General features: G+C 39.5%; 1 protein-coding gene across 1 annotated transcript; it reads right to left on the bottom strand.

Annotated features, from left to right (window-relative positions):
• Positions 1-3,693: 3,693 nt before the first annotated feature.
• Positions 3,694-12,953, bottom strand: GJA1 (gap junction protein alpha 1). The gene is made up of 2 exons (XM_074150200.1): positions 12,756-12,953; positions 3,694-6,768 (listed from the first exon to the last, which is right to left on the bottom strand). The coding sequence occupies exon 2, from the start codon at positions 6,750-6,752 to the stop codon at positions 5,607-5,609; it is 1,146 nt and encodes a 381-aa protein (XP_074006301.1). The 5' UTR covers positions 6,753-6,768; positions 12,756-12,953; the 3' UTR covers positions 3,694-5,606.
• Between the last annotated feature and the right edge of the window lie 13,748 nt (positions 12,954-26,701).

Below are 26,701 nucleotides of genomic sequence, written 5' to 3'. Positions count from 1 at the left end.
CACCAGTCAGGACTTAGTAGTTTATTCCCATAAGCTTTCCCTTTGCAGTTATACTAATGAAAATTAGATGTCACAATACATCTTTCTGGATCCAATCTGTTTATGTGTGAAACTGAGAGGAACTTTCACATTGATTTAAATGACTGAAACCCTGGAACTCATGTGAGCATTTTCTGTCCGTTCTAATGGGAAGTATGCAACTGTGGTCTAGGCCTGTTTCAAGGAGCAATTTAAATGTCTGAACATTTTCCCTTTTATGCTGGTCTAAGCTCACGTCTCATTTTGTTATGCACATTTCCTCAACATAGTAGCAGAGAACCTGTCTTTTTAAGTGATAAGAGAGTCTGCAGTCACCAGAAAGCCATTCCTTTTGACCAGTTGACTCCCTTGATTATTACTAACCCAGTATAGCCTGTCCCAGGCCCTCTGCCTCTAGCAGCTAGCACTATGCTTCTTTAGCACCTAAAAGGAGTTAACACAAAACGATCACTGTAAAAACATGTCTGTCTTTGCTCAAGGTGTCTTTGCATTGCAAATTCCACCAAGCCAGTAAGGCGGATGCAGCATTTTGGCTACCATGAGGAGAGAGTGAGGGCAGCCATTTTGGAGGCAGTTGGTTTTACCAGACTATTAAGCAGCTGTACCTATTTAAACAATTTCTAGTCACAAAACCCATAGATAATGCTTACCATGTATACATGCACAGTGTCTATATTGCTTCACAGGGTCTCCTGGTAGTGTTGGATGTTAGGAAGTATTTAGGGCAAGTTTAAGACAAGCATTCTTTTTTGTGTCTATCAAAATACCTTTTAAATAACTACAGGAACCAATAAGGTCTTCCTGTTTCAGTCTAGTGATGTGCTAGCATCGTGTAATTTACATCTGACACACTTTCCAGGGCTGACAGAGTCTGGGTGTGAATATGTCCTTGGGCACAGTCAAAAACATATGGTTTAAGTCAGGGAAAGGCAGTCATCTCTTTGCAGAGCTGATCTTATAGCCCCATGTTTCTGGAACCATTATTTTAGAATAAATTAGAAAAAAAAAGGAAGGACCCTCAAATAGTTTCAAGTGACTGAGCCAGAGAATATGTCTAGGTAGTGATTTCTCAGACATGACTTATGCTTCTGACCTTATTGTCTATGTTTGAGGTAGAAATGAAAATAATGTAGGAGTAATGTCAGAGTAGCTTCAACAGCTCTGTACAATCCAAGGATTGCTTTTTTGACAGAGAAATCGTCAAGGGCCTTGAACCCCACCTCAGTCATCAGAGTCCTCTGGTAGATCTAACTGCAAGTCGCTGGAATGAATAGCATGAGACAGAAAGGAAGACATCAAGGAGACTATGGTCAGTCTGACCATCTGTATAATACACTACATTAAAAAAAAAATTGTATATCAGGGATAGTTCATGAGGTCATTATAAGACTCAGTCCCAACAGGTTTGGATTAGCAGTAAATAGAGAGAAAAAGTTCTGTTGGAGGAAGGTAAATCCTATTTTCTGGCCTACTTTATTTAAATTCTGGAAAAAGAAGTAGTGGTAATCATGGAGGGATTACAAGACAAATTAAAAGTAGTCCTCACCCAGTGGGGTAGAAACATCCACCACCCAAACTGGAGGAGGCCTGGAGATTTTGGCCTGACGTACCCAAGACTCCACATTAACCAGTCAAAGTAATTTCAGATCCAGATCAACTCCCGGGTCTGAGTTGCAAAGCTACCCCTTACATTGCTACATTTATTTTTTTTCTTTTCTTGAATCAATAACAAGCTGCAGAGAAGTTCCGAGGGAAACGCCCGCCTGGTGGTAACGCACAGTCAAGCTGGTGATGTTGTGTAGCACTGCAGGCAGCCATGGTTCTGGAATGGTGAGACAAGTACATCACTTAAAAATGACCGATCTCAAGGGGTGTGACAGGTACACTCACAAAGTTTGTTCCGGTTCTCAAACTATTACTGTCGTTTCCACTTTAAATATGGAAATTTCTTTTCTAAATTAGGAAATAACCTTCATTGTGTGCTCACTGTATTTAAAACATCTTGAAATTACATGATCTGCATATAGACATTAGTCTGTCTGTACCTTGCCATTCTAACTTTACAAACATTTCAAATTACTGGGGCAGGGTGGGAGCCTTAGGATTATTTTGCCTTTTTTCAAAATACTTCTACACAAAACATTCAAACAAATTTTAACTACTTAACAGGTTTTGAATTTGGGTTTTCTTGCTGTTTTCTTTGTAACCCTGCTCTTGTATTAATTACCTTCAGATGTGTATTTTTACAACATCTTTTCCAGTTTGAATTCAGTATCTAACATATCTTTCTACGAAGGTAGCCTTAGCATTGTATCACCAGGTTTTTTTGTCAGCTGCAGACAATGCAACTGTTGCTGCAGAGATGCCCTGGGAGAAAGCGTATAAAGAATTGGATGAATAGCATACAAAATTATGTCACAGTGATGATTTTGAAGTGTGTAATAAATACACTCCACAGAAATAAATCTAGGTGGGAGAAATGTCCCATGGAATGTCTTTACTCTACAAAAGCACACACATGCATTACCACCAAAAAATCACTTGAAGAGCCTTGGCACTGAAGCACTAATTTATATCAGTTGTCCAAGATTCTCCAAGTAACCAAGTTCTTAACTTGGGACATACCTGATAATCAGCCTGTCTAGGAGACACTATATTTTATCTCAGGGTGAGCCTTTCTCTGGATGTTTCTGTATCCACCTTTCCAAGGGCTTGATCCTCACAAAATGCTTGGAATGCCCTTCCCTTTGTACAAAAGAACTAGGACAAGCCATTTAAATATGACTCATTGTTATTATTTAAGGAACACTTCAAGGAGCCATGCCTTGTGCTGGTGCTTGCGTAGTATCTCTGAGAGCTGTAAATCCACTACCACTGTCTTGATGATTTTTCCCCTTCTTTACAAATACGTGGAGAAAAAATCTGGACTTAAAATGACAAGCAAATTTGAAAGTAGAAAGCTGTATGATAACTGCATGACAATTATATTTTGATTTTTCAAATAAAAAAGGAGTTGAACCATCTTTGCTTTAAAGTCCAATGCTGGAAAGTGAAGCACTCTACATCTGCCTTAGTGATAGGGACCTAAATGGTGAAGCAGTAGACAGTGTGCGAAATCCCAGCATTATCAAAACAGAGTTATCAAAAGGAGTACCTTTCTCCCATTGACTCTGAAGGAATGAGGATTTGATTACAGAAACTGAAACTGACTGTCAGTCAAGTAATCTGATTAACTGAGGAAATGTAAACTAGAGGCAATGAGTTCATAATGTTGAATGTAGGCCATATATAAAAATCGTTTGAAAAATTATGCGATAGTATTGTACTACTATCTTTTTTATAATAGTTTGCAAATAAGTATGTATTTTCTGAGGCTCATGGGAAGATTTGAATTACAGCAGTTCATGCTGAGTATGACTTTGTTCCAGGAGTGGCACAAACAGTGCTTGTTTTTCCAGTATTGTGAGGGTATCTGAATCTGGTCCTGTGAAATTTCAGTTCAAAGTAAATCCAGATGGATTAAATCAAGAATACTGCTGAAATGCAGAGTGACTGGGGAAAAATGAAGAGGGAAGGAAAGAGTTTGGATTATAAGACTGAATCAAAGGATATATGGACATATAAAACAGTAAAAGACAATTAGAAAATACATTTATACTAAATTAAAACTTTATTGACTAATGTTCTCCAGACAACATGATCGATGGACTATGGTTGCATACATGCAATGAAGTTGAACACAACAGTAGTTTAACATGGAATGTCAAACAAATTAATATAATGTATTAAATGAAACAATTTATCTGTGTTGCTGCAAAATAAACCAAGCTATGTATTTCCTTGGTCAATCTGTGTTCAGCTAAGAGGCTATGCATTTGAAGAAACTGGTAGATTTCTTTAGCATATATTTCAAATAAATTAGCTAGAATTGTACTCTTTAAAAATCCTTTCAACTTCACTTGCATTTCAAACAAAATCTAAGTGTAAACACTAAAGTTGCTAGAGCCATCTAGAAAGTCCTAACTGTCAAAACTCGGAGTGGACATTACAGTTCAGTAAATGTGAATATTTAGAACAAGAAAAATACCAGTTACTGCAAAAGTCATGTAGGCATTTTATTATTAATCCAGCACAAAGCATTTCTTCTAAGTTTCTCACATAAAAGACTAAAGCTTGCTTACAGTACTACATCTTCTATCATTCAAGCATCATTATTACCTATCAGGGAGATTGGCTAGATGACCTAATGGGTCTTTTCCACCCCTAACTTCTACAAAAGAAAATCATTCATGCCAGCAAGAACATGGTTCGCTACATCCTGGGCTTGATCCTGTAGCCTTCATTCAGGCAAAACTCCCACTGACTTAAAAGAGAGATTTTCCAGAGCAAGACATCCAGGATTAGGCCCTTTTTATTTTTTATTTTTAAAAAAAGCATCCATTTAGGATACATGGAAAATATTCTATAGAATTAAAAAAATATAATGACATGTGCTTCACTTGCATTGAAGGAATCAGAGAATGTAAACACCATAGTGGCCCACGTCTTCACAATATCCATGAAAAAGTGTCAACTGCAAGTAAACTGTGTGCGTTTATTTCTCAACGTATGCTTCTAAGGGTGTTCTGTGTATACCTTTACCTCCACATCCACACACATATGTACACCCTTAATATACATAAAGGTGTGATAAAATTCCCTAAAGGCAGTTGCTTGCCTGTCTTAATGCTTAAATCTGCAAGTGGCAGCAAACTGGGTTTTATATGATGCTAATTAGACCGTACGTGAGCAGCAGGACATGAGTATTGCTGTGAGCAAGAGTGTGGTTGCCGGTTCTACAAGTGTGGAGCCATCCTGCTTACGCACATCACAAAATCTACCTGCGTGAAGGGCTGGAAAGGCAGGTGACCAAAGTTATTTCTGGGTGGGCCATGTCTGAAATCTGAGTTGAATGATTCAAATGCTGTAGATTGTCCTCACCGGAGCCTTTCGACAACCTGGAGGACCACGTAGGAAAGTTTACCTTCAAAGTGCACTTTCTAAGAATGGAATGTTCGTGACAGGGAAATGATCAGAGGCAATCCTGGACTTTTTTGCTTGTTGAATAGGAAAAATGTTTTCATCTTCAGGCAGCACTTCACCCTGACAAATGTGAGTTCAGTTATTATTGGGTTTTAGTATTACAGAAGATTCTTTAGAAACAAACACAATAGTACACACATACACATACACTCAGATATTTACAGCCTTTCTAGAAAAACAACCCCCTACCTTAGTACTGACTACCTATCTTTTTTCCATTTTTTTCTTTTTTTTAGTATTTAAATTCTTTAAACCAGCTACATTAAATACCGATGTGTACTGTACCACCCCACACCAACCCCACATCCCCCCCAAAAAAACAGCAAGTATTTTAAAAGTTTGTTCACTCATTTGTTTGTTTTCATGATTGTTAAAATCTCCTGCTTGAGACTGTTAAGTACCACCTCCACTGGAACAAGATCAGCACTGACTGCATCTTCCAATGCACGTCGTTTCATAGTAGAGCAAGTACTGAAGATAGAAGCTTAGATCTCCAGGTCGTCAGGTCGAGGCCTGCTGCTGGCTCGGCTGCTGGCTCTGCTGGGAGGCCTCTGGTCCACAATGGTGAGGGGCTGCAACTCGTGTCCCGACGCCAGTTTTTTAGTGTTCTGGTGCTCATCGGAGAAGTCGAAGGGCTGAGCGTGCGAGTTGGAGATGGTGCTGCCAGCCTGTCCCATTCTGTTCTGCTCTGCGCTGTAATTGGCCCAGTTTTGCTCGCTGGCTTGCTTATTGTAGTTACGACAGGAGGAATTGTTCCTGTCTCCGGTAACAAGCTTGTACCCCGGGGGAGACATGGGAGACAAGGGGGCGGTCGGTGAGGAGCAGCCATTGTAATAAGCATATTTGGGGGAGCCACAGTCCTTGGAAGGGCTCATGGCACCACTGTGGGAGTAGGGGTCGGTTTTCCCTTTCACGCGATCCTTGACACCCTTGAAGAACACGTAGAAAAGCTCGATGATGTTCAAGGCAAGAGACACCAAGGACACGACCAGCATGAAAAGGATGAAGATGGTTTTCTCAGTTGGACGGGAGAGGAAACAGTCCACTCTGTGCGGGCATGGCTCTCGCTCACAGGTGTAGATGGCATTCAGGCTAAACCCATAAATGTACCACTGTATCAGCAAGAAAGCCACCTCAAAGACAGATTTAAACAGGATGCTGATGATGTAAGTACGGAGCAGTCCCCCACGCATCTTCACTTTGCCATGCTCTTCAATCCCATACTTGAATTTCTTAATTTCTATTTGCTTGAGGTGCATATCCACATTCACACCATCATTTTGGACCACCTTGAGCTCTTCTTCTCTTTTGTTCAGCTTCTCTTCTTTCCTCATTACGTAGAACACATGCGCCAGGTACAAAAGGGTAGGTACAGACACAAATATGATCTGCAGAACCCAGAAGCGCACATGAGAGATGGGAAAGGATTTGTCATAGCAGACGTTCTCGCAACCAGGTTGTTGAGTGTTGCACCGGAAAGCAGACTGTTCATCTCCCCAAGCAGATTCAACTGCTGTCCCCAATAGCAAGATTCGGAAAATAAAGAGGACAGACAGCCACACTTTCCCTCCTGCAGTAGAATAGGCTTGAACCTTGTCAAGAAGTTTTCCTAAGGCACTCCAATCACCCATCTTCACAGGATGCTGGCTAAAGAAGGACACAAAGAAAAAAAAAATAGTGATGGTTAAGACAGAGCTTTAATACCTTTGATACACTGAATCAGGTCAATGCTAATAAAGCAGTGATGTCAGCTTTGCTTTAATTCATGTTTTACATGATCTGAAGAGAAACCAGAGTTTTAGTTAGTCTGCAGCTGGAGCAGGAAGTCAGGGAAACTGAAAAGAGAAAGTAACACATAACATCTCAGAGCACAATGAAAAAAATGGTTTCTAATTTCACTCCAGTTTTCAAAAAGTCCATGACAACCCCCAGTTGCCAGCGTGGTTGGCCCAGCTTCCTCGGTGACAGCCTCAGTTCAATGATCTACACCTGCCCCAGGTAGAAAACAGCTGTGACACACTGCTGAAGCAGGGTGTGGAAGTACGTAGTGGCACTGCCTTAATATGCTAGGAATACATGAAAGATTTCTCTCTTCCAGTGTGGATCATTCACACTAATTTTTATGTTCACTCTGTAAGGGAATAAGAAAGCAAAACATAGTATAGCCTAAATACAAAAGGTTATACTAAGTTCATGTTAGGGTTGGATACCTAAAACTTTATCATTGCAAAATGCATGCTATTTTTCCTACAGCAAAATTAAACTGAGCTCTTGTCTATCACTACATTTTGTGTAATGCATTTAAAAGTATAGTTCCTAATGATGCCAAGTTTACATTATCCTCAACTTCAGAAAAAAATTGCTATCTAAATAAAGTTTATACATTTGCATTTCCAGCACAAAAATCAAGGTTAGTGCTCTTTACCTATAGTTTATGAAGGAATCAAAAATAGCAAATATATGAAGCACAGCTAAGCTCATGTTACCATATTGGAGGAACTGGTTTCCTGTTTATCTGTGGCTCACTTAATTTATTGTAGTTTCAGCTTTGTATTTGTATCTTTTGTGTTTAAATTCCTTCACTTTGTTTTGAAAGGAAAAAAGATTTAGCAAGAAAAAAAGGTAAATGAGCTCTTTCTGTTTTTAAAGCAACTCCTGGCGTGCAGTTTGCATTCCAAGTGTTGTACACTGCAAGTTTAAATTGTCTCTCTCCACTTGAGTTTTAACGTGCGCATTTCTGGGACACGGGCAGCTTCTGGGGATATCTGGAAATACATAGGATGACATAAAAAAAAATGAAATTGTTTACTTGATGGTTTAGATTCCTAGGAAAAATAAAGTTCACTATAGGATTTTTATTAACTGGAGAATGGTAATATTATCTGCATAAATCTTACATTTTAACTTGCCCCACATGAACAAGCATGTGAAATCAGGCACTTTAAAGGAAAAAGAATCACAAAGTTTCCCTTTTAAAATAGATACTGCTAGGTATAGGTATTTGTTCCATGCGTGCTGAGTAATGCTTTCCTGGTATTAATAGTTTTGATAATGTCCAAATTATTTCCTCCCCATCGCATCATGGATATATTCCCCAGTGAAGGTCATTTATAGAAAAAGCCCTTTTTAGACAATTCATAAAATAGGAAATTTTAGCGCCGAGGAGATTTTCTCTCAAGAAGCAGTGAGTCACTGGAAACACAAGATTCTAAGTCTGGCAAACTCAATCATAACAATAGATGCCAAATAAAAACACACCGTTCCTGCCATCGGAAAGAGTCTGAGAGAGTAATGGGAGACAAGTGTTTAAAGCACTTGCTCCCATAGCTCCCAGATGCCACGTATCTTTGAACCCCTGAAAAATATCCCAGGGCCGTTTCCTCAGCCCGCTCAGTCACCTTGTTCTGCAGTTTGCCCACTGCAGCCTGCAGACCCCTCCTCACGTCTTTCCTTGTTCACATGACTGAAGCCCCATCAAAGGATCGGGCCTGCTTCAGACTCTTACATCTATCTCTGACACATCCCTTCAGCCATCCCCGGCTTTAGTCCTTGCCAGGAAAGGCTACTTTGTCTTTATGGGCTCGGGGTGGCAGAGAAGGAGTTGGGCATAGGAGCACGGAGGTCTCTGGAAAGGCTGGAATGAAATGTGACCACGTTCCTCCTCAGGCTGGGATTGTTAAAACAGAGAACAGCCTGTAACTATACAACACGTGAAGTTTGTTTTAAAAGCAAGCTATTTGCTCCATGTCCTAGAAGTGGATGGGGACAGAAGGAGCCTTTTTCAAGTAACAGCTTCTTGATTTAATTAGGCAGCTTTCCGATGATTTGAAACTACTGCATTAACAGACTTTCCTCAGACTCAACGTATTTTTTTACTGTCTAAATGTTATTTCAGATTGAAAGTTTGATTAAGAAAACAGAGGACATGTTATTTCTAGGCAGTTATGTGTTGTTTGTTTTTTAATTACACTTCACTCCGGTCCATTAATGCAATGTGATTTACTTCAGTTTTGACCTACTTAATCCCACACCTGCAATATTTTGAGAATTTACTACCTATTTTTTAATTTGCTTCAGCATGCAAAATTGCTAAGTTTCATTTATGTCCTCTGGCAATATAAACTCCAGGAGGAAACATTCCATACTTGAATTACTCATACATAGTTTTGAAAAGCGACTTTTTTTTAAAGAGATCAGTTACACACTAGCCTTTGCCAGTGATAAAAAGCCCCACATCAATTCAAAACATTGTACTGTTAATCAGATAACCTTGTGGTGGCACAAATATATTATTCCTTTGCTTAAGTGGATTCTATTGCTTTATGAAACACAGTACTTTGTTTTGTTGTGCAGAAAATTCATTCATCGGCTCTAACTTGTTTACTTTCAGGTCACTGAAAGACCATTTTTTATTAACTGATTACAGTATCTGTTTACTAGGTGTAAAAAGAGCTTTTGTATCAAACAGTTTAAGTGTTCTAGCTTTGTAAATAGTTTGAAATGGATGGACGATAACCTTTAAAAATAGTTCTTCAGCATTCTGAACTTAAACTTCTTTTAACACTTCCCTTAAATGAGTCCACTGAATGACACAAGTTGATCCGATCTATTGGTACAATTTCAGTACTTCAGGAATTTAAGGATATGGCTGATGATGAGTCTGTGCGTTTCATGAGTCCTTACTGGTTATTACTTTACAGGATGATAACCTTTTTTTTTTGAGGCAGACTAATGCTGGCCTAGTAAACTCTTTAAAAGGTGGATTTCTTCCAGGTCCTACTGTGTGTGGGTAAAGATAGGAAAAAAATCCACAGAGCAGCAGGAGATAGGACAGCGTTCATCTGCATGAGTTTTGGATGACCACATATATAAGAAATTTGATTCGTAAGCCACAATTAAGAAACTCTAGAACTAATTTTTATGGAAGGCATTCATCATGTCATCTGGTTCATATTTTCCAGGAAGAATAGTGCAAACATGCCCAGGTCTGACTACAGCGTTAGAAGGTCACACGCTTGTGGACGGAAGAGCAGTAAGGGTTAGTATGGGATCTAAAATGGGATTTTGCAGCTGAAGCAGTTGGGAAACAGGCCAAAGTTTTGGTTTTCCTACCTTTCCTGCGCTTTTCTGTGTGCTCACACAGACACAAACAGCCAACAAAAGATTCTGGACCTTGAACGTCAATCAGCTTGAGTAGTTCCCAAAAGCAAACAGCATTACAGAGAAAGCAGCCAGTATGTACAACTGACGGGATTTGGATGGGTTGGAATAGGGAAAGCTAGTTTTCTGAAATCTTACAAAAATCATCAAAAGCCTTCCAGACGTTTCCCTGGAAAGGTTTAATTTGCTTGTAGTTCTGCAGATGAACTTCAGTTCATTTCATCCACTGGACAAATATTACTTACTAAATGTTTGCACTAACTAGAATTTAAAGTGTCAAACTGTGTTTTTTTCGTTGTCTGCTAGTATTGCTGGTGGTCAGCCAGTAGTGGATCTTCCCTTATAGCCTTTTCCTCTCCTGTGTTGCACCCTCTCCACCTAATTTAATTCTAAAGCATAGTTGCAAAAGGACCCAAAGCAACCGTAAGCACTTTCTTGGACATTTGCTAATTGTACAAGTCAGGTCTACCCTCTGTGTTACTGCCCAGATTCATCCCTCTCCTGACGCACTTGGAATTAAGAGAAGAAACACTGAATTCCCTGAGGGGACCTTGGGCCCTCTGGTTTTCCTACTTGCGGATTTTGAAATCTGGATTTCTAAAATGTACGTGTGACTTAAACAACAGACCAGGTGCCTCCATTCGAGATAAATTCAGTAGGTAACATGGGGAGGAGACACCAGAGACCAGGGGCAGGAGAGCAACTTATCTGATGAAACAGATACATTGCTCAATGTCATCTAACCTTCCTCATGCCCACAGGAATCCTTGGCCTAAACCAATGTTCATTTCAGAGACAAATAAAATTAATCTTTCAGGCTTGCATAATATGAGAGCTGAGATAACTTTACAGTTTGCGCTCCTGAGTGTATAAGCAGACAGATTTATGTTGCAAATCAAATCCCTCGTGTCCTTCTCTTCCCTCTTCTGAACTCAGCCTGCTGCTCACCCCTCTCCCATTTGTATGCTTGTTAGGTATCATGGGTCAGTGCCAGTGTTTGGCTTTGAAGTTTCTGAAGGAAACACTTCAGTAAACATCCCAAAGACTAGAGGCTTAAATTCTGCAGTGTGGTGTGCTGTCCAGATGTTAAAAAATGGCAGGATGAAAGCTTCACGCAAGTCCTCCAACTTGCTCCCTGTGCGCACAGAGACACACACACAAGTCAAGCACAAGGTGTCTGTAGCCCGTTTTTGTCGCCATTACCAGGGGTTTTCATCATAAATCTCACATACAAAAATCAAAAGGAACTCCTCACACACAAAATATGCCACTTCATGAGACTCGCTGGTTATCTCAAGGTAAAATGTGAGGACACACATAAGCACACTATATTCTTTTTTAAGAGGAGAACGTGTTACTCGATAAGATAGACGCTGTGCTTCGTCTGTCTTTTCAGCTGAAGGCTCTTTTTCCTGCCTCCTCGTGTTGCTCTTTAACTACTGGCAAGCAGCAGGCAACAATCGCTGTAAGGAATCACTCCAAGTCTTGCAATGTAAAAAGCTTTTTAGTTCTCCAAGAGATGCTGCTCAAGCATTTATTTCTCTGCATTTTGGTATTTAAGCCTTCAAGGTAAAATAAAGGGAATGTGTCATATTGGGATTATGACACATATTGTGGATATTCTTGCACAGTTCCTCTTAGACAACTTTCATTTATATCCACCCAAGACTTTCACAGACATTGCCAACGTGGTAAAGGCATATCATGATATCTCACATTCCTTCTCTAAAATCCCTCACCGAGGTTGCTAAAACAGAGTAACTATATACAAACCAGGTTAAAAATCCATAACCCACGTCTGGATTTTATCACATCTTTTTTTTAAAAGAAAAGGGGAAAACTTATCAGGAAGACCACGTGGAAGTCACCACTCTGGTAGCTGCAGCATTTAACAAAGCACCTAATTAAGAACCTTGCTCTGCACAAACTATTAGGCATCAATCAGGATTCCCATATGAAAGCAAAATGTGTGGGGCAGAAAAGGGGACGCACTCGGGACAAGGTCTCCCTGTTACTAACTTCTGATGCAATTTCGGTACAACAGAGGAGACCTAAGCGCACCTCGGGTTTTTGTGGTTGGTGGGCTTTTTTTTGTTTTGTTTTGTTTTTTTTTTTTTCTTTAAAAGAGCTCATGTAGTCACAGGCAAGAACACAGAACAGCGATTTCACCCAAACACTAGCAACAAGTCTGCGACTCAGCCCTGCAGTCACAACTTCATCGCAGTGGAGCAAGGTTAAAAGTTGTAGAAGTGTAATTATCTGTAGAAACGTATAGAAACATGACCAAAGAAAGCAAAGAATTCCTACAAGTTTGAGCTCAGCACTTTAAGAGAACTTATGCTTTTATAGATGTCTATTTTTAAACAAGTTCAACCATCAGCGCAGTAACACAAAATTCTTAGGGTGAAAAAAAAAAAAGTGTTTGCAGAAAAAGTGATACACAAAAAGGTGAAAAAGGAAAACTTTCAACTTACCCTTGCTGATCAGCAGTGAAACTGGATCAGAGTACTTCTTTGGAGGGTTAAAGTAAAATGGAAGAGCACGTTCAGGCACTCAGACCTGCCTATTTAAACTTTAAAAGTCTACTGCTGTTTTGTATTTTTCATCCTTCCTTCCCCACTAATGAAAGAAAAGTGCTGATACCTCGTAAAAGTTTTTTTCTAACTTGGAACACTGGGAGAGCTTTTAACAAGTTTTTAAGCCTCTGACTGAAAGAGGAGGGGAGAAGGAGGGGTGGCAGCCCAGGAGGAGGGGCGCGCTGCAAATGGAGAGGAGGAAGGTGGGGGAGGAGGGAAAGAACTGAAGGCACAGCAAAAAACCAGCCCGCGGAAAAGGAGAGAGCGAAGGCGTGAAGGTCCACTCTTGCTGATGTAAGGGCAACCAGCAGCCACCCCCCCACCCCACCCCCCCCAACACCCCCTGCCGCCGTCACTGAGGGCACCTGAGTGGCACTTCATCCAGATCTGGGCTTGCCCGGGACAGATGAAACAATTTAGCTCTCTGGTGTGCACCAGGAGTTTCACTATAGGGAAAGGGAAAAATGCGTGTAAGGGATTAATGGGTAACCAGCGTGAGCCTCCTGGATGCTGGGGCTGGACCGCCTAGCTGCTGTCTCCATTGCCTCCTTGCCACCACCTAGGAGAGGAAGCCCTCTCAAGCCCTCTCGACTTTTTGTTGTGAACACAGCTTTGTTTACTTAGGACTATTTCCTTTACGTGCACACATGAAAGTACACACCAGGAGCAGAGTGTTTGTTTCTACAGGAGATATCCATCACACATTTTTTTATTATTATTTGTGTGTCTGTGTGTGTGTGTGTATCCATCCCATGGGAGAAATGAAGAAATGATCTCACATTCCAGGAAACTCTTTCCAGGAAACTTCAGAAAATAAAGCGTAGTACAGAAATCAGTCTTCAATAGTCAGAAGAAATGCTCCTGATATTTTTTGAGCGCGTTTCACAGAATAAAAGCATGGTCCAAAACTGATCTATTCAATTAGAACAAAACTAGTTTGGCTTTGCTCCTGACCAGTCCCTGGTTAAACACTCCTTGAAAAATACCTTCTCTGTAGAGCAAAGGTTAATTTATTTCTCTGCCTGCGTTAAGCTCCTCACACAAGGAGTCCAAGCTGCATTAGGAATTGGTCTTGTACTTGTTCACGTCATGAGATATTAGCTCCTCTGTGGAACTGCTTAAGAGATAGCTCTCAATGAAGTTTCTCATTTTGGGTTGTACCAGGCTCATTTGGGTTTCAATTCTTGTTATTCTCATGGTCTGTTTCTGGGCTAAGTAGCACGGATGAGTGTTTTTTTGCTCTTTAAAGGGATAAAGGAAGGGAGAAGTCCAGTGATGACCATGGAGAAGTTCCTAAATACAGGTCCTCTTTACAGTTTCTTCTTGAAATAATGAATGTTACACTCTACAACACAACGTGGATGTCACTGCTTATTTTTCACAATCCTTACCTACTTCTTTTCACCCAGAACTCTCCAGAGAAGAGAATTAAGACAAGATCTTTGTCGAAAGATACTCAGCAGGGAGCTTTGAAGCTGGGAAGGTCCTGGTTCTTGCTCTGGAGCTGTTTGTAGCAGACCACACTGCCTCCTATTTGAGAAAAAGAGCTAATACACTACAACCGTGCACCTTCTATCCTCCTTCCTCTGGCTACGGACGGAGATGGCTGGTTTCCCTAGCTTGCCGTCTTTGCTTTGAAATTGACTGTTAGTTTTGACAGCTCTTTTAGTTATTACAGTTGTCCAAGCCATATGGCAGAAAGAGTGTTGTTTTAAGGTTATTTTTTCTCTTCACAGAAAGGTAGAAATGGAGCTTTGCGCCTAACAGGCTGTGGGCCCTTCTTCTTCAGAATGAAAAAATTGTAATATACAAACCATAGCGTTTCACTGCCTTCATGACTATGGTATAGACAGTGAGCAGAGTACACATAATGCTCCTGATACTGCTCCATAAAACATTGGCTATTCTACAGCCAAGTACAAAATGCCACCAACATGGCTATGTGTGTGCCGGTGCTGAGACAATGAGGAGATTTGGATTGTCATATATGTTGGTGCTGAAAAAGCTGCCCCTTAGGAAAGAAGAATTATGCCAGGAAAAGAGCCTTGAATTATAGCATGCTAGAATACAATGCTATCATTCCCTGTCAAAGCTGGCAGGATCACAGGGTCCAGCTTACCCGATCTTGCATTCTTCCATGTATCTTTCTGTATAGGCTTTGAGTTTTTCAAGAATTCTGTTTTTAAAGCAAGGACCGAGAAGTATTTCTCCACTTTAAATAAACAAACAGTGTTTGTGAGAAGCCCAACACTCTTCAAATCCACTTTGCAAAACTAAAATACATATGTTAGTAAAAACGGAAGGATAATTTTAGAGCAATAATAAGCACAGCATTTGGCTTTGCTACTGCATTAGCCGCATGAAAAGAGAAAGTATTTCAAGTGTCCAATGTGATACTGTGTAGAATTAGGAAGAATTATTATTAGTTCCAATAAAAATGCCTTGAAATGTCTTTTAGAGTTTGGACATAAGTGTCCATGATCACGTTTCAGAGCCTGTTACCGTAACATATTCAGCTTCAGATGTTGCAATGATCTACCATTTCACAAGGTTACCAGAAAGTCTCACGCTCATTTGCATTGCAGTGAAAATAAGCTTTTCAGATTGAACAAATGTCTTCACACACAACCCCTCTTCAGTTGAAGCTGTGTTCCACAGGAAAGCATGGGGGGGGTCAGACCTGAGATGCTTGCAAGTCTGTTCCTAATTACAGACTAAAAGATGGGTAAGAAGATCACAGTTAGATTTGAAGACTTGTACTGTGGAACACAGACTCTTTCTACACCACAGAACTGAAGATTTTGCAGCCCACAGCTCTCTGGGACCTATATTGCCATCCATTGACATTTTGCCTTTTGGAGCAAACGGCACTCTACCTCTGTGAAGCAATCTTTTAGCGTGGCAGTGCTGGGACTGCAGAACCTGTTTCTCTTTGGTTTGGCAGGCTACAGCACAGACAGTGAGGGCACGTTCGCACTGCGACCCAGCGCTGGAGCCCAGGCTCTGTCAAGTGCACCTCCAGGACTGAACTGCGGGGTGACTTCCACAGGATTTCTGTCCACTCTCTCCCAAATCCTCGGCTGAATCAGTGAAATAATTCAGAGCTCATAGTACTGCTGCTGCTTTTCTACACAGACTTATCAAAAGGAACCATAAATTGGATTATTTAGTATTTACAGCCTCAGACACAGTTAATACAGAACTCAGTCTACTGTTTTCTTTCTATTTATTACCTGAACATAAATGCAGAACTCTATACAGAAACTTTTCCCTCCAAATATTTTCTCAAAAATATTTTAGTAACCTGATTCACCAGGAAAGCCCTAGTGAATGTTTCACTTGGAAAGCTCTCCAGTCCTTTGGCCATTACAAAATTTCCCGTTGATACCAGTGGGGTTCATGGTCTACTCCCAGCTAAGGATGTTTGTGATTTATGGAGCTCTTAAGACAAAGAGCATGTCTTCACTTGTTTTTGATTTGTTTGCAAAATTCACTTCCCAGTACTCCCATGCACAGCACTGTCCTCATCCTGTGCAATCTGGGAGGGGAGTTCATGGACTGAGTAAACCGAATATACAATAACCTGAGATGAATATACACATGTAATACAGATTTTCTTGGGTGTCTTTCAAGGCAGCTGTGCAGTCACCCACGTCCCTGGATGGCACGTAAGCTTCAGCACGCTTTCACCAATATCCCTTCTCACACATTTGGCTTTAAAGACAGACTTGTGAATAATGCGTGGCCCTGTTTCATGCCCTATTGAGGTAAAGCTTCTTAGAATGTCCAAGGAACAATAATGCGGTATTTCTTGATTACCTAAGCACATAAATGTGCAGACTAATGATTTTTTATTTTTTTTTAAAGCAGCCAGTGGTTTTCGCTTGTTTAAGGAATTTACATCATGAAGAAACATAATACAGCTTAGAAGTTGCTGGCCACAGCCCTTGCACGTTCTGTCAGCCAGGGCAACTGGACTGGAGCCCGCTGGAAGCTGCTGCACCCAGCACCATCGGGTCAGCAAAACACAGTCTTTTCCCCTTGAGTTTCAAAGGGTCATTGCTTGCTCAGAGCAAAAGCAATTGTCATCCCTCAAGGTGGCAGCTGTTCCCACTTGGGTGGCACAGGACATAGCATATAAGAGAATATTTTCTGGTAATTGTAAGGATAGTAATAGTCAAAAGTAGGCTCACCACAAGAGTGTCTCTTATTGAGCGCACTTGCCATTCCTTGTTGAAACTGGTCTCTCAGATTCATTTGAAACAGGGCAATTAAATGTCGATATTTCTCGGGGGAAAAAGAGGCTTAGTCAGATTCTGCTCTTACTGATCTGCCTGCAAAAGAAAAAAACTGGTATTTTATAAGACACCCTGCTGGAAACATATCAAGACTGAAGTACCTCGGATGAAAGTATGGAGGAGAACTCAGTGACAGATGCCATAGGATCTGAGCCCAGCCTAGCACATGGTCACTATTCTCTGGAAATACTTTGCACTGCTGCACAGTGATCTATCTAGAATCTCAGAGTGTTTTATAAATATTAATGTAGAACAAGTTACATTATATTAACTGCTTTTGCAGAGATGGGAAGTTTGTCATGGAGAATATCAGCGGCTCTTCTGAGTCATAGACAGCTCATGGCACAACCAGGATTAGAAGCAAAATTTCTTAATGCCTAGCTCCAACCTTTAAGCCCAAAATTATTCTGTCCTGTTCTCTAGTTGCTTTTTGAAATATCAGCTAGCAGTAAAAACAGCTAAATGGGTGTTTCATTTTAAAATTTATGAGGATCACAGAGAAGAAAAATACAGTGTTCAAAGTTTGGGGTGATTGTTTCCTTTCTGTTCTTCGTGATGGTGCCTGCCACTTCATACCATTAAGATCTCACTACAACTTCTTCATGGTGATACTCAGCTTGCTCACTTTCCCATGCTACATTTAGAAATACGAATTCATTCCTGGCTTGCCAATCAACAGAAAGGGAGAAGGGTAATACACGGAGGCTCAGATGCTCTTCAGCTTTGCCAAGGAACTTCTAAACCTTATTTCAGACAGCTTAAACTCCAGAAAAGTTGGTCTTAAAAGGATTTATCCCAACATTGTAACTGATTCCAATCAATATCTCATCTGAGCTAGCTGCCCCTCTAGAAAGACAGTAGAAAACCATTCAAACAAAGAATTAAGTATGAGTTCACAGATCCTTATGAATTTGGCTCCACCTTCTGTACACAGTGAAAATAAACATGAATTATAGTGGATCTTGAGTGTCAGTTCAGCTTTTTGTTTATTTTACTTTCTGTTTCACTTTCAAAAATCCTGCACTGAGATGGTCTTGCGGTATTTTCTGTGCTTTTATTTTTCTATGTTGGTGGGGAGGATTTCCAGTCTTTTGGTTCCGAAGGATGGGAGTTTTTTAAAACAAATATGGCCATTTCAGGTTTTCAAAACGTAGAGTCACATAGTGTGAAAGTAACGCAGTCTTTCACAACAGTCTTTAAATTTCTTCAGGGGGTCTCGCAATGACAGAACCCATTAGTAAAGAAATAAAGCAAAATTTCAGAATATGTATCAACACCATCTGCTACTTAGTCTGATGGGTAATCTCACTGAATCCAATAAATCTGCACACATTAAGTACTACCCAGCAATGTAAATAAAGGCTATACAGCCAAACTCCAAAATAGAAACCTGCACAAATAGAAGAAAACTAGAGTAGGTAACTCCCCCGAATTTCTACCCAGTTGAAGGTACTTTTGCACCTTTATTGATGAAAAACATTTTATTTATTACCTAACAGAAAATCAGCTGGGCAATAATTGTTGTGCTTTGAATGTTTAGAAAAAGTGAGTAATTTTGACATAAATTCTAATACTTTTCATCCGGGCTTTACAAACAGCAACTGACTTACTGTGGTAGTCTTTGAAATCTTGTAGAGATTGATGAGTTTTCCACATGTGGCTAAACTGAGGGACAGAAAATTTGGCTACTTTGCTTGGGTCAGAAGAGCAAAGGGGAAATGCGTGAGCTCCCTTCCCCTCAAGAAATCTCACCTTTTCCACCCTGTCCTCAGAATATCCTCAGGTTTTATTTCATTTTGCTTTTTGATCTTCTCATTTAAATAATTTCAGAGTTTCACCCAACATTTGAACGAATTTGGTAATGGAAGGCACAGAGCAGTAGTCACAGAGCAATATTTTTACACTTAGTTAGGCAATATCATTGGTTATACTGAATTAAATTGAGCTGCTTCAATACTTAAATAAGCATTGAAGTCTAACCAAAAGCACTTTTTATCCACAAGATCAAAATGAACGTTTTATTTACTTCGGTCTACAAATTGTTTAATATTTGGAAATAAGTCCCTTTTTTCTCCCACAGAAACAGAACTAGAACCGATTATTTATAGGCTCTCATTTATTATTCCATATGTTTGAATAAGATTTGTTAATCACATTATTAATTCAATTTTTTTATTAGTCACAAGATTAGAGAATGCTTGTGGGCATCCTTTTCCTGCAGACATAATATTTTTTAGATTGAGTAGTTTATTCACATTTGGCTGAGTGACTGTATTCACTCACCTACAGACAGCCTGTGTTGGTCATTTTAAAGTCTTCTCCCCTCATGACTGTCACAGAAACAAAGAGGATTGGCTGCCCTCTCACTTTATGTTTTTTGGGCTGCAGACAAGAGAAACTTAATGTCACCTAAGAGAATGGGCCTGAAATGCACTATTTCAAAAGGTTTCTGAAAGACAGAGGCAGAGTGAATGAGATGTTCCTGGCTGAAAGGCAGAGGCACACTCAGTGGGTTTCTTGACAGCATCACAGGAGTGTTTGAAGACATGAACATTTCAAGGCTTCTCTCTCATTTTGCCTACACCACTCTGTTGCCATTTGCTGTACAGCTGCATATATGTTGGCCAGAACCATTTGAGGAGCATAACTGCTTCTTTCTTTTGGCAGTGTGCAGGATTAACTCTTGTAGACATGAAAGGGTCTACAAAGAACTGAACATCAAGAAATTTTACATAAAAGCAAGTAAATATTATTAATAGGGTTGACTGCCGGTAAAAACACAAATTGATTAAAAATATACTACTAATTAAGGGGTTCCCATAAGAACAGCTTTGGGAAAACTACTGGAAAATTAATCTGCTGGAATTAGCTGCTTCTGTTACAAGATTTTCCCAGAAAGACATCTCCCACTATAAGCCATGAGTCCTTTTCCCAGGCAGTAGACAACATCAACTCCAGTAGTCTGCTTTGAATTTATTTACATTCATTTATTTAATTTCTCAGAAATGTTAAAATTAACTGAACTAAAACAAAAAAAAAGTAGTGTAGTTATACAGTGTATCAGTAATTTAATGACAAGTACAAGCGAGGCATAAAGAACATAAAAATCCCTGGCTCCACAACTCAGGCTGGGAAGTGCTCATTAGCTATTGCTAGCAATCTTCAGCAAACATGAATGGTGCATAAGGGAAAACATCACATAAGAGATAACAATATCACTCAGCTATTAAACTTTAATGCAAACTATATCCAAAGCATGCTAAAAGCATACAAAATAAAATCAATTCAATAAAGTGAGAAAAAATACTTGTAATATATTGACCATTAAACTAAGGGTTAACTTTTACATGTCAGCTTTGAAAAATAAAACACAGAATCTTTACAACTTTCTGAAGCTGCATTCAAAAGAAACAACTTTCAATTACCTGCCTTAAAACTAACACTGGCATATGATCCATAAACATAGTTCTTATAAACTTAGAATCATAGAATTATGGAATCATTTAGGTTGGAAAAGACCCTTAAGATCATAGAGTCCAACTGTAAACCTAACATTGCCAATTCTACCACTAAACCATGTCCCTAAGAATGACGTCTACATGTCTTTTAAATACCTCCAGGGATGGTGACTCAACCACTTCCCTGATTACACTTCACTTGATTACGATAAAAACCAAAATGGGTACCAGTAATCTCAGATTATTCCATATTTACAGAACATTTTCAGCAGACAAGAATGTAAGAATTAATTCAATGTTCTCACAGTCAATCAAGGTTATATCTTGCAAATTGTTCTGTTTAAAATCTAAGTAAAAGTTTGTAAACAAAGACAGTAAGATGCTATCTCCTATGAAAAAGAAGTGCCCTTATATGAGCAAGTGCGTTTTAAGGGTGATTTAGGGTAAGCATCGAGGATGGGAATGAATACAGAATTTAGGTCCTGCTGCAGATATGTGGAACTGGGGCACACAAGTCCCGACTTCTATCCCAGCAGCCTTCCTCAGTGATTCCCAAGCTCTGGAAAGGCGTGAACTCCTGCAAAGCTCAGGCAGCACCCGTTGTCCTCGGCATGCCCAGAACCACCCCACGCTGGGCTGCCCACAGCCCACCTCCCATCCCTGCTCTGGCCAGAAACCCCGAGAAACCAGAGGCACCCCCACCTCCCTCCCTACAGAGGCCTTGTTTTGCCACGTATTGTCCAGAGCAGCTCAGGACAGGTTGCCACGTGGGTCTTCCCACACCATGCAGTTCTTCCCAGCTGAGGCCACTTGTAATTCTGCTCCTGCCGCTGCTGAGGTTTTTTGCTAATTATTTAGTGATCAGAACACTTGCCCCCAAAGTGGCAAATTTGCTTGCAAGCCCTGCTGAGACTGTAAGCTTCAAAACTGTATCTTTAGCTTTCCAAGCCACTGCCTTAATTAGCAGGACAGAGGACAACTGAAGAAAAACGGATGCATCTTTTATTCCTGTATAGAAAGCTGTGTTATTTTGCAAAAATAACGGAAAACTTTGTTAACCTGAGAAAAAAATCATTAAAAAAATAAAAGCAAGAATATTTACAGAATACTAACAGACTTCTGTTTGAACCAGAGATTGAGCTTTATACTGTGTAGTTAAACTTCCCAATTTTATTTCGGTTTACTTTGAGCGTGCCCAGAAAGTCCAGGAGCGGAATGACATCTCTGCCGGGGGAACCTGAGCTCCCTCCTTCATGCAGAGAACGACAAGCCAAAGAAACTGTGTCTAATGACTGAGAGATGGTATTTTATTACTGCTACTAGCAGTTTAATGCCACACAGAGAAACAATTCCCCTGGAAGAAACAAGATTCTGACTTCTCTTCAGCCGCCAAGCACTCAAACCACTAAAGCAGAAAGTGAGGCTTTCACCGTGCAAGTGTCCTTTTTTCCCACTGTTTTCATTAAGCCTCAATATCAGTGCAGAAGCTCACACTTTCAGGAAGTAAAGATTTTATAAATATATGTGTGTGTATACATAAGCTTTGACACGTATTTATATATCTTTGAGAGATAAATATACACACACATATTGATGCTCTATGTCAGGAATTAATTGTGTCATCACTACAATATTCACATCTCAACAATTTGCCGAAGTATTTTTAGGATCCTGTGAAAATATTGATCTTTTTCAATTTTGTATTATTGGAACACATTAAAAAAAAAAAAAAAGAGGTGAGAAACAGTAAGTTTGGAAGAGGAAAGCTGACTGCCAATCCCTCTGTTCATACAGAAGAACATGCACATTTTCCAAACAGTAAGCAAGAATGTGTAACAAGAACTGTCTTTCTTCGTGTACTGAATTATCAAAATTTATTGTCTCCAGTCAATGAAAAATAAAAATTTTACATTAATAATATTTAAAAAATGAAATTTGAGGAAATTTGGATGATTAGTATATTTTCTTTTTTTTTTTTTTCTTTTTTTTAACATTCCACTAGCTGCAAGATACAAGGTAGAAGTCCGAAGACTTTCACAACATACTATGTGAGAAAGCTGTTTTTACGTTTTTGGAAACTTTGAATTCAGAACACTGATAACTCACTTTTCTTAACATCTTTTTCAAAAATACTGTTATGTTAAAGACAGGACAAGTAGTCATAACAGGGTGTTGTAGAATGTATATTTATTTCTGATATTTTCAGATGGACATAGCACAAGCTGATAGAATCTACATGAGCCCGAGAAGTCCTTTTGCCACCCACTGCACGCTAGTTTATGGAAACTGTGAGCAAGTACTACATTTCAGATGAACTTCTTTAGTCCCTGTTTATACTCCTCGGGTAAATTCCTTTCCTGAGACCTGGAAAGCAGTCACAGGGATGAAGCCAGTTAAGCTGATAAGTGTAGAAGAAACTGCTGAAAATGTTTACTGATAAAGGAAGATCATGCTGATTAGCCAAATGAGCCAGCAAATGAGGGGTAATCTTAGGTACAGGAAAGGGAAACATACACTGTAAACTGCTAGTAAAATGCTAAAACCAATGTAAAATCTCTTTGGATTACTTCATGAAACTACTATGTAAAGCACAGATCATTTTATGAATTCATGCAAAATCAAGTGATACCAATGCACCTGCACAATTTTTTCTCTTTCCATGGCACATAAATAGATCTTTGTTACTTATGCAACTTTTGTTCCCTGCCCTCAATACCATTTGATTTCAAGTAGGAATTCCACATCAAGAACAAATAGGGTCTCTACCAGCCTTTGAAATGGAAATGTAGAAGTCTCAGTGTGAAATTGTAAAAGTCCTTGATATGCAATCTGCTTGACCTGCAGACTATGTCTGAAAAGCGCTGGCCTATGTGTTGATAGCCCTGGTGTTATATACCATCATAAAACAGCTCACTTCTACCACCGGTCTACTTCTACACCGGCTGTAACAACTCACCAGGAGTTTTTAAAAAAGTGTTTTGCTCTGATGGTGGATACATGTAGATTTACTGTCAGACAGGCAACTGGGAATTGAGTATATATTGCATATAAGTATTCTAAATATTCATGAAATCTAGGGAAACACATTTAAGGCAATACTATACACTTAAATATGTGTGAAACTTCTTCTGACTCCCTTGCAAACTCACCAGTGCAGGACTGGTAGGCAGAAGCCTTATTCTATAAATTGTCCTGGAGGTGGTTTATTCTCATATACTTACAACTGATTGCCAGTGTTTTCAATTTAGGGGTGAAAACAAAAACCATGAAAAAATGAACAAAAAATATAGCATCATTGCCTGACTTATTTTTTGAAGATACTAAAAAATATTCGGGAAGGCAGGATAACAATGAGCTTTGTGGATCAAATCTGTAAAAGGATCCTAACACTGCAGTCCTGTTCTAGCTTAGAAAGATGCTTTCCTTACACACACTCCACAGACTGCGGCACCAAACAGCTTCATGATCTCAAGAGCAGCATGCTCCTACACAGTCACAGCAGGAAGCAATTAAGGGACTTCTCAGAAAATTAGGTGCCTCCAGACATGGCAATTGCTGACTTGGAGCTTCCAGGCTATTACAGCAATACAGAAAGACCTAAAACATAATTCAGCAGCAGAAACATTGCATGTCTTTAAGCCAAAATCTTTATCTTAATTCTAAATGTTATACTGAAATGTAATCTTTCTTTATGTCACTGTTAATTACTGGTTTTACTACAAGCTCACATTTCTATGCAGCTCTGCAAACCAAGGTTGCAGAGAGATATTAGACACAATTTGCAAATTGTGCCAAGGAGAGTAACTGCTACTGGGCAAAATGCCTGATGGGTTGTTTAACATCCCAGTCCTAACCAGGTTTTGAAGTTTTGGTGGCGAGGAAAAAGTGTCACCTGCAAACACAGCAAATTAACCTGGAAGACACTGAAGGACAGCACATACGAATTTCCATATTGTCCTTATTCAGATTTGCATTACATCTAATTCAGAAAAACATACATAAAAGCACAATAAAATGTTAAAAAAGATACATCCTTTTCATTCTAAAAGGTTTTATTGGTGGCTATATTATTATTTTAAATAATGTAAAGATTACCGAAAACAATTTTTGCTTTATTCGAGACTAAGGTTTAACAAGAAAAGCTTGGATAGAAGACAGGGGTTTGGAAAGTTGGGGACCCGGGGGCATGCAGGAGGTCCCACGTTTCAGCCAGGTCCCACTAGGGGGTGGTGTGAGATAAAGGAGACCCCCGGTGCCCGCAGCGGCGGTGGCTGCGCTGAGCCGCGGGGGAAAGGGGCTCCGGTTTGGTGGGGGCGAAGGAAAGCTGGGGGCGCAGGAAGGGTGCACGTCGGTGGCAGCAATGCCCGCGGTGGGGCACCGGCTGTGGCAGTGACATTGAATCCCCTGTATGGGAATCTGCCTCCTACCAGAAAGGCACCCTACTGCCCTGCTTTTTCGTTGAGTCCTTATATCCCCATCAGTCTATACATACATTCATGTACGCACGCACAACTACAAAGGAACACTTTTACTAATATCTATTAAAAACAATATACATTTTGTGGTTCTACCCCTGCCCCCAAAAGAATAAAAGTTCATGAATGCAAGAATTAACTATAAATGTTAAAAAATGTCACTTGGACAGCAAGACTTTTGGTTTGTTATGGCCATTCTTCTCTTATTTCAGGAATGAATATCTGACAATTTGAAACTAGTGAGTTTTGAAGGGCTTCCACTTGAAACAGTAATGATTCTTGAAATATATTTCAAGGTCTTTTGTGTCATGGTCTGTAATACATACTTGCCATAACACTTTCAGACTTTGACAAACTGATCAACATTTTCAGTTTGGTTTTAATTTTCCAGTGAAAGCCAAGATAAGTTGCAGGAAGGTTTGCTTCACTATCCATCAGCTTGGAACATCTGCAAAATCAATCAACGTTCACCAAAGGCAAGTACATGCATCTCAGAAGTTCAGTTCTTATTTTTCCTCTTGTACCAGGATTTCTGCATATTTCATATGAAATACAAAAATGTACATAGTGTAGTGATTTGGCTAGTACCCCAGAGTTTTCAAAGTCTATTAGTACAACTAATTAATTACCATTAATTGTTTTCCAGGTTCTTTACTATTATTCATATTACTCTATTAAAACGCTGTGGGTCTTCTGGGACCAATATGCTGTATCCTTTTGTCAATAAACCTACAACACAGGCATTTTTCATTAAAGGTGTCAGTCAGCTATATATGAAGTGAACAATTACTTATAATTGATTTGATCAATTCCTTCTGGGCAATATGACAGAGGAGTTGTTTTAACAACAATTTCAATTGCAGAGAATGTATAATCCTTAATGTTTTCGTCTGGAGATGTGTTCACTTGCAGTAAAACTAGCTCCTTAGATGACTTGAGATCTAATTATCTCTAGAACCTTTGAAATTACTTTACAATAAGTTAATAGGAAAAGTATCAAGTAATAACGATACCTAAGGATATGCTGCCACTTGACATCACTTCCAGAAAAGGCACTGATGTGTTTGGGACATAAAAAGAATACTCTGTAAGATAAATAGCCATAGGTAACGTGAAGTCACTGGCAGATGCAAGCAGCAGGAATTTAAACCCTTTCTTATTACCATTGATAGTATAATCAAATCACAGGCATCCCTCCACTCGTAGTGTAGATACAAGTTAATGTTAAGGGAAACAAATTAGCAAAACGTCAAGAATATTCCCATTTCCATAAGTCTTAAGTTGTTGTAGCAGTTATGAAATGTTGACTTCAATAGGCATAGTAAATAGTATATCTAATGAATTTAGACATTTTCCATCTTTACATGATATTTCCAGGCACGGTTTGATAATTACAACTGTACTCATTCAAAATTATCAATTTAAATATTTATGTTAATGTATTTCAGGAATGCCTCAGGAATGCTCCTGATGCTCATCATTCCTACCCTTGTTTCTAAGATGAGTTATTTGTAGGCTACAGTTTGTGTTGCTATTTTTTTCTACTGCCTGGTTGATTTTATCTTAAACCCACAAGGGACCTTCCAGAAGATCATGTGTACTCCTCTAGTTCA

Source organism: Numenius arquata, chromosome 7, assembly GCF_964106895.1.
Source record: "Numenius arquata chromosome 7, bNumArq3.hap1.1, whole genome shotgun sequence".
NCBI classification, from domain to species: domain Eukaryota; kingdom Metazoa; phylum Chordata; class Aves; order Charadriiformes; family Scolopacidae; genus Numenius; species Numenius arquata.
Note: the sequence above shows the minus strand (reverse complement) of the source record. Positions and strands in the feature narration are given on the sequence as shown.

What these genes read in the sequence shown, in the direction of transcription:
- GJA1 (XM_074150200.1), bottom strand. Translation starts at nt 6,752, where the DNA reads ATGGGTGATTGGAGTGCCTTAGGAAAACTTCTTGACAAGGTTCAAGCC.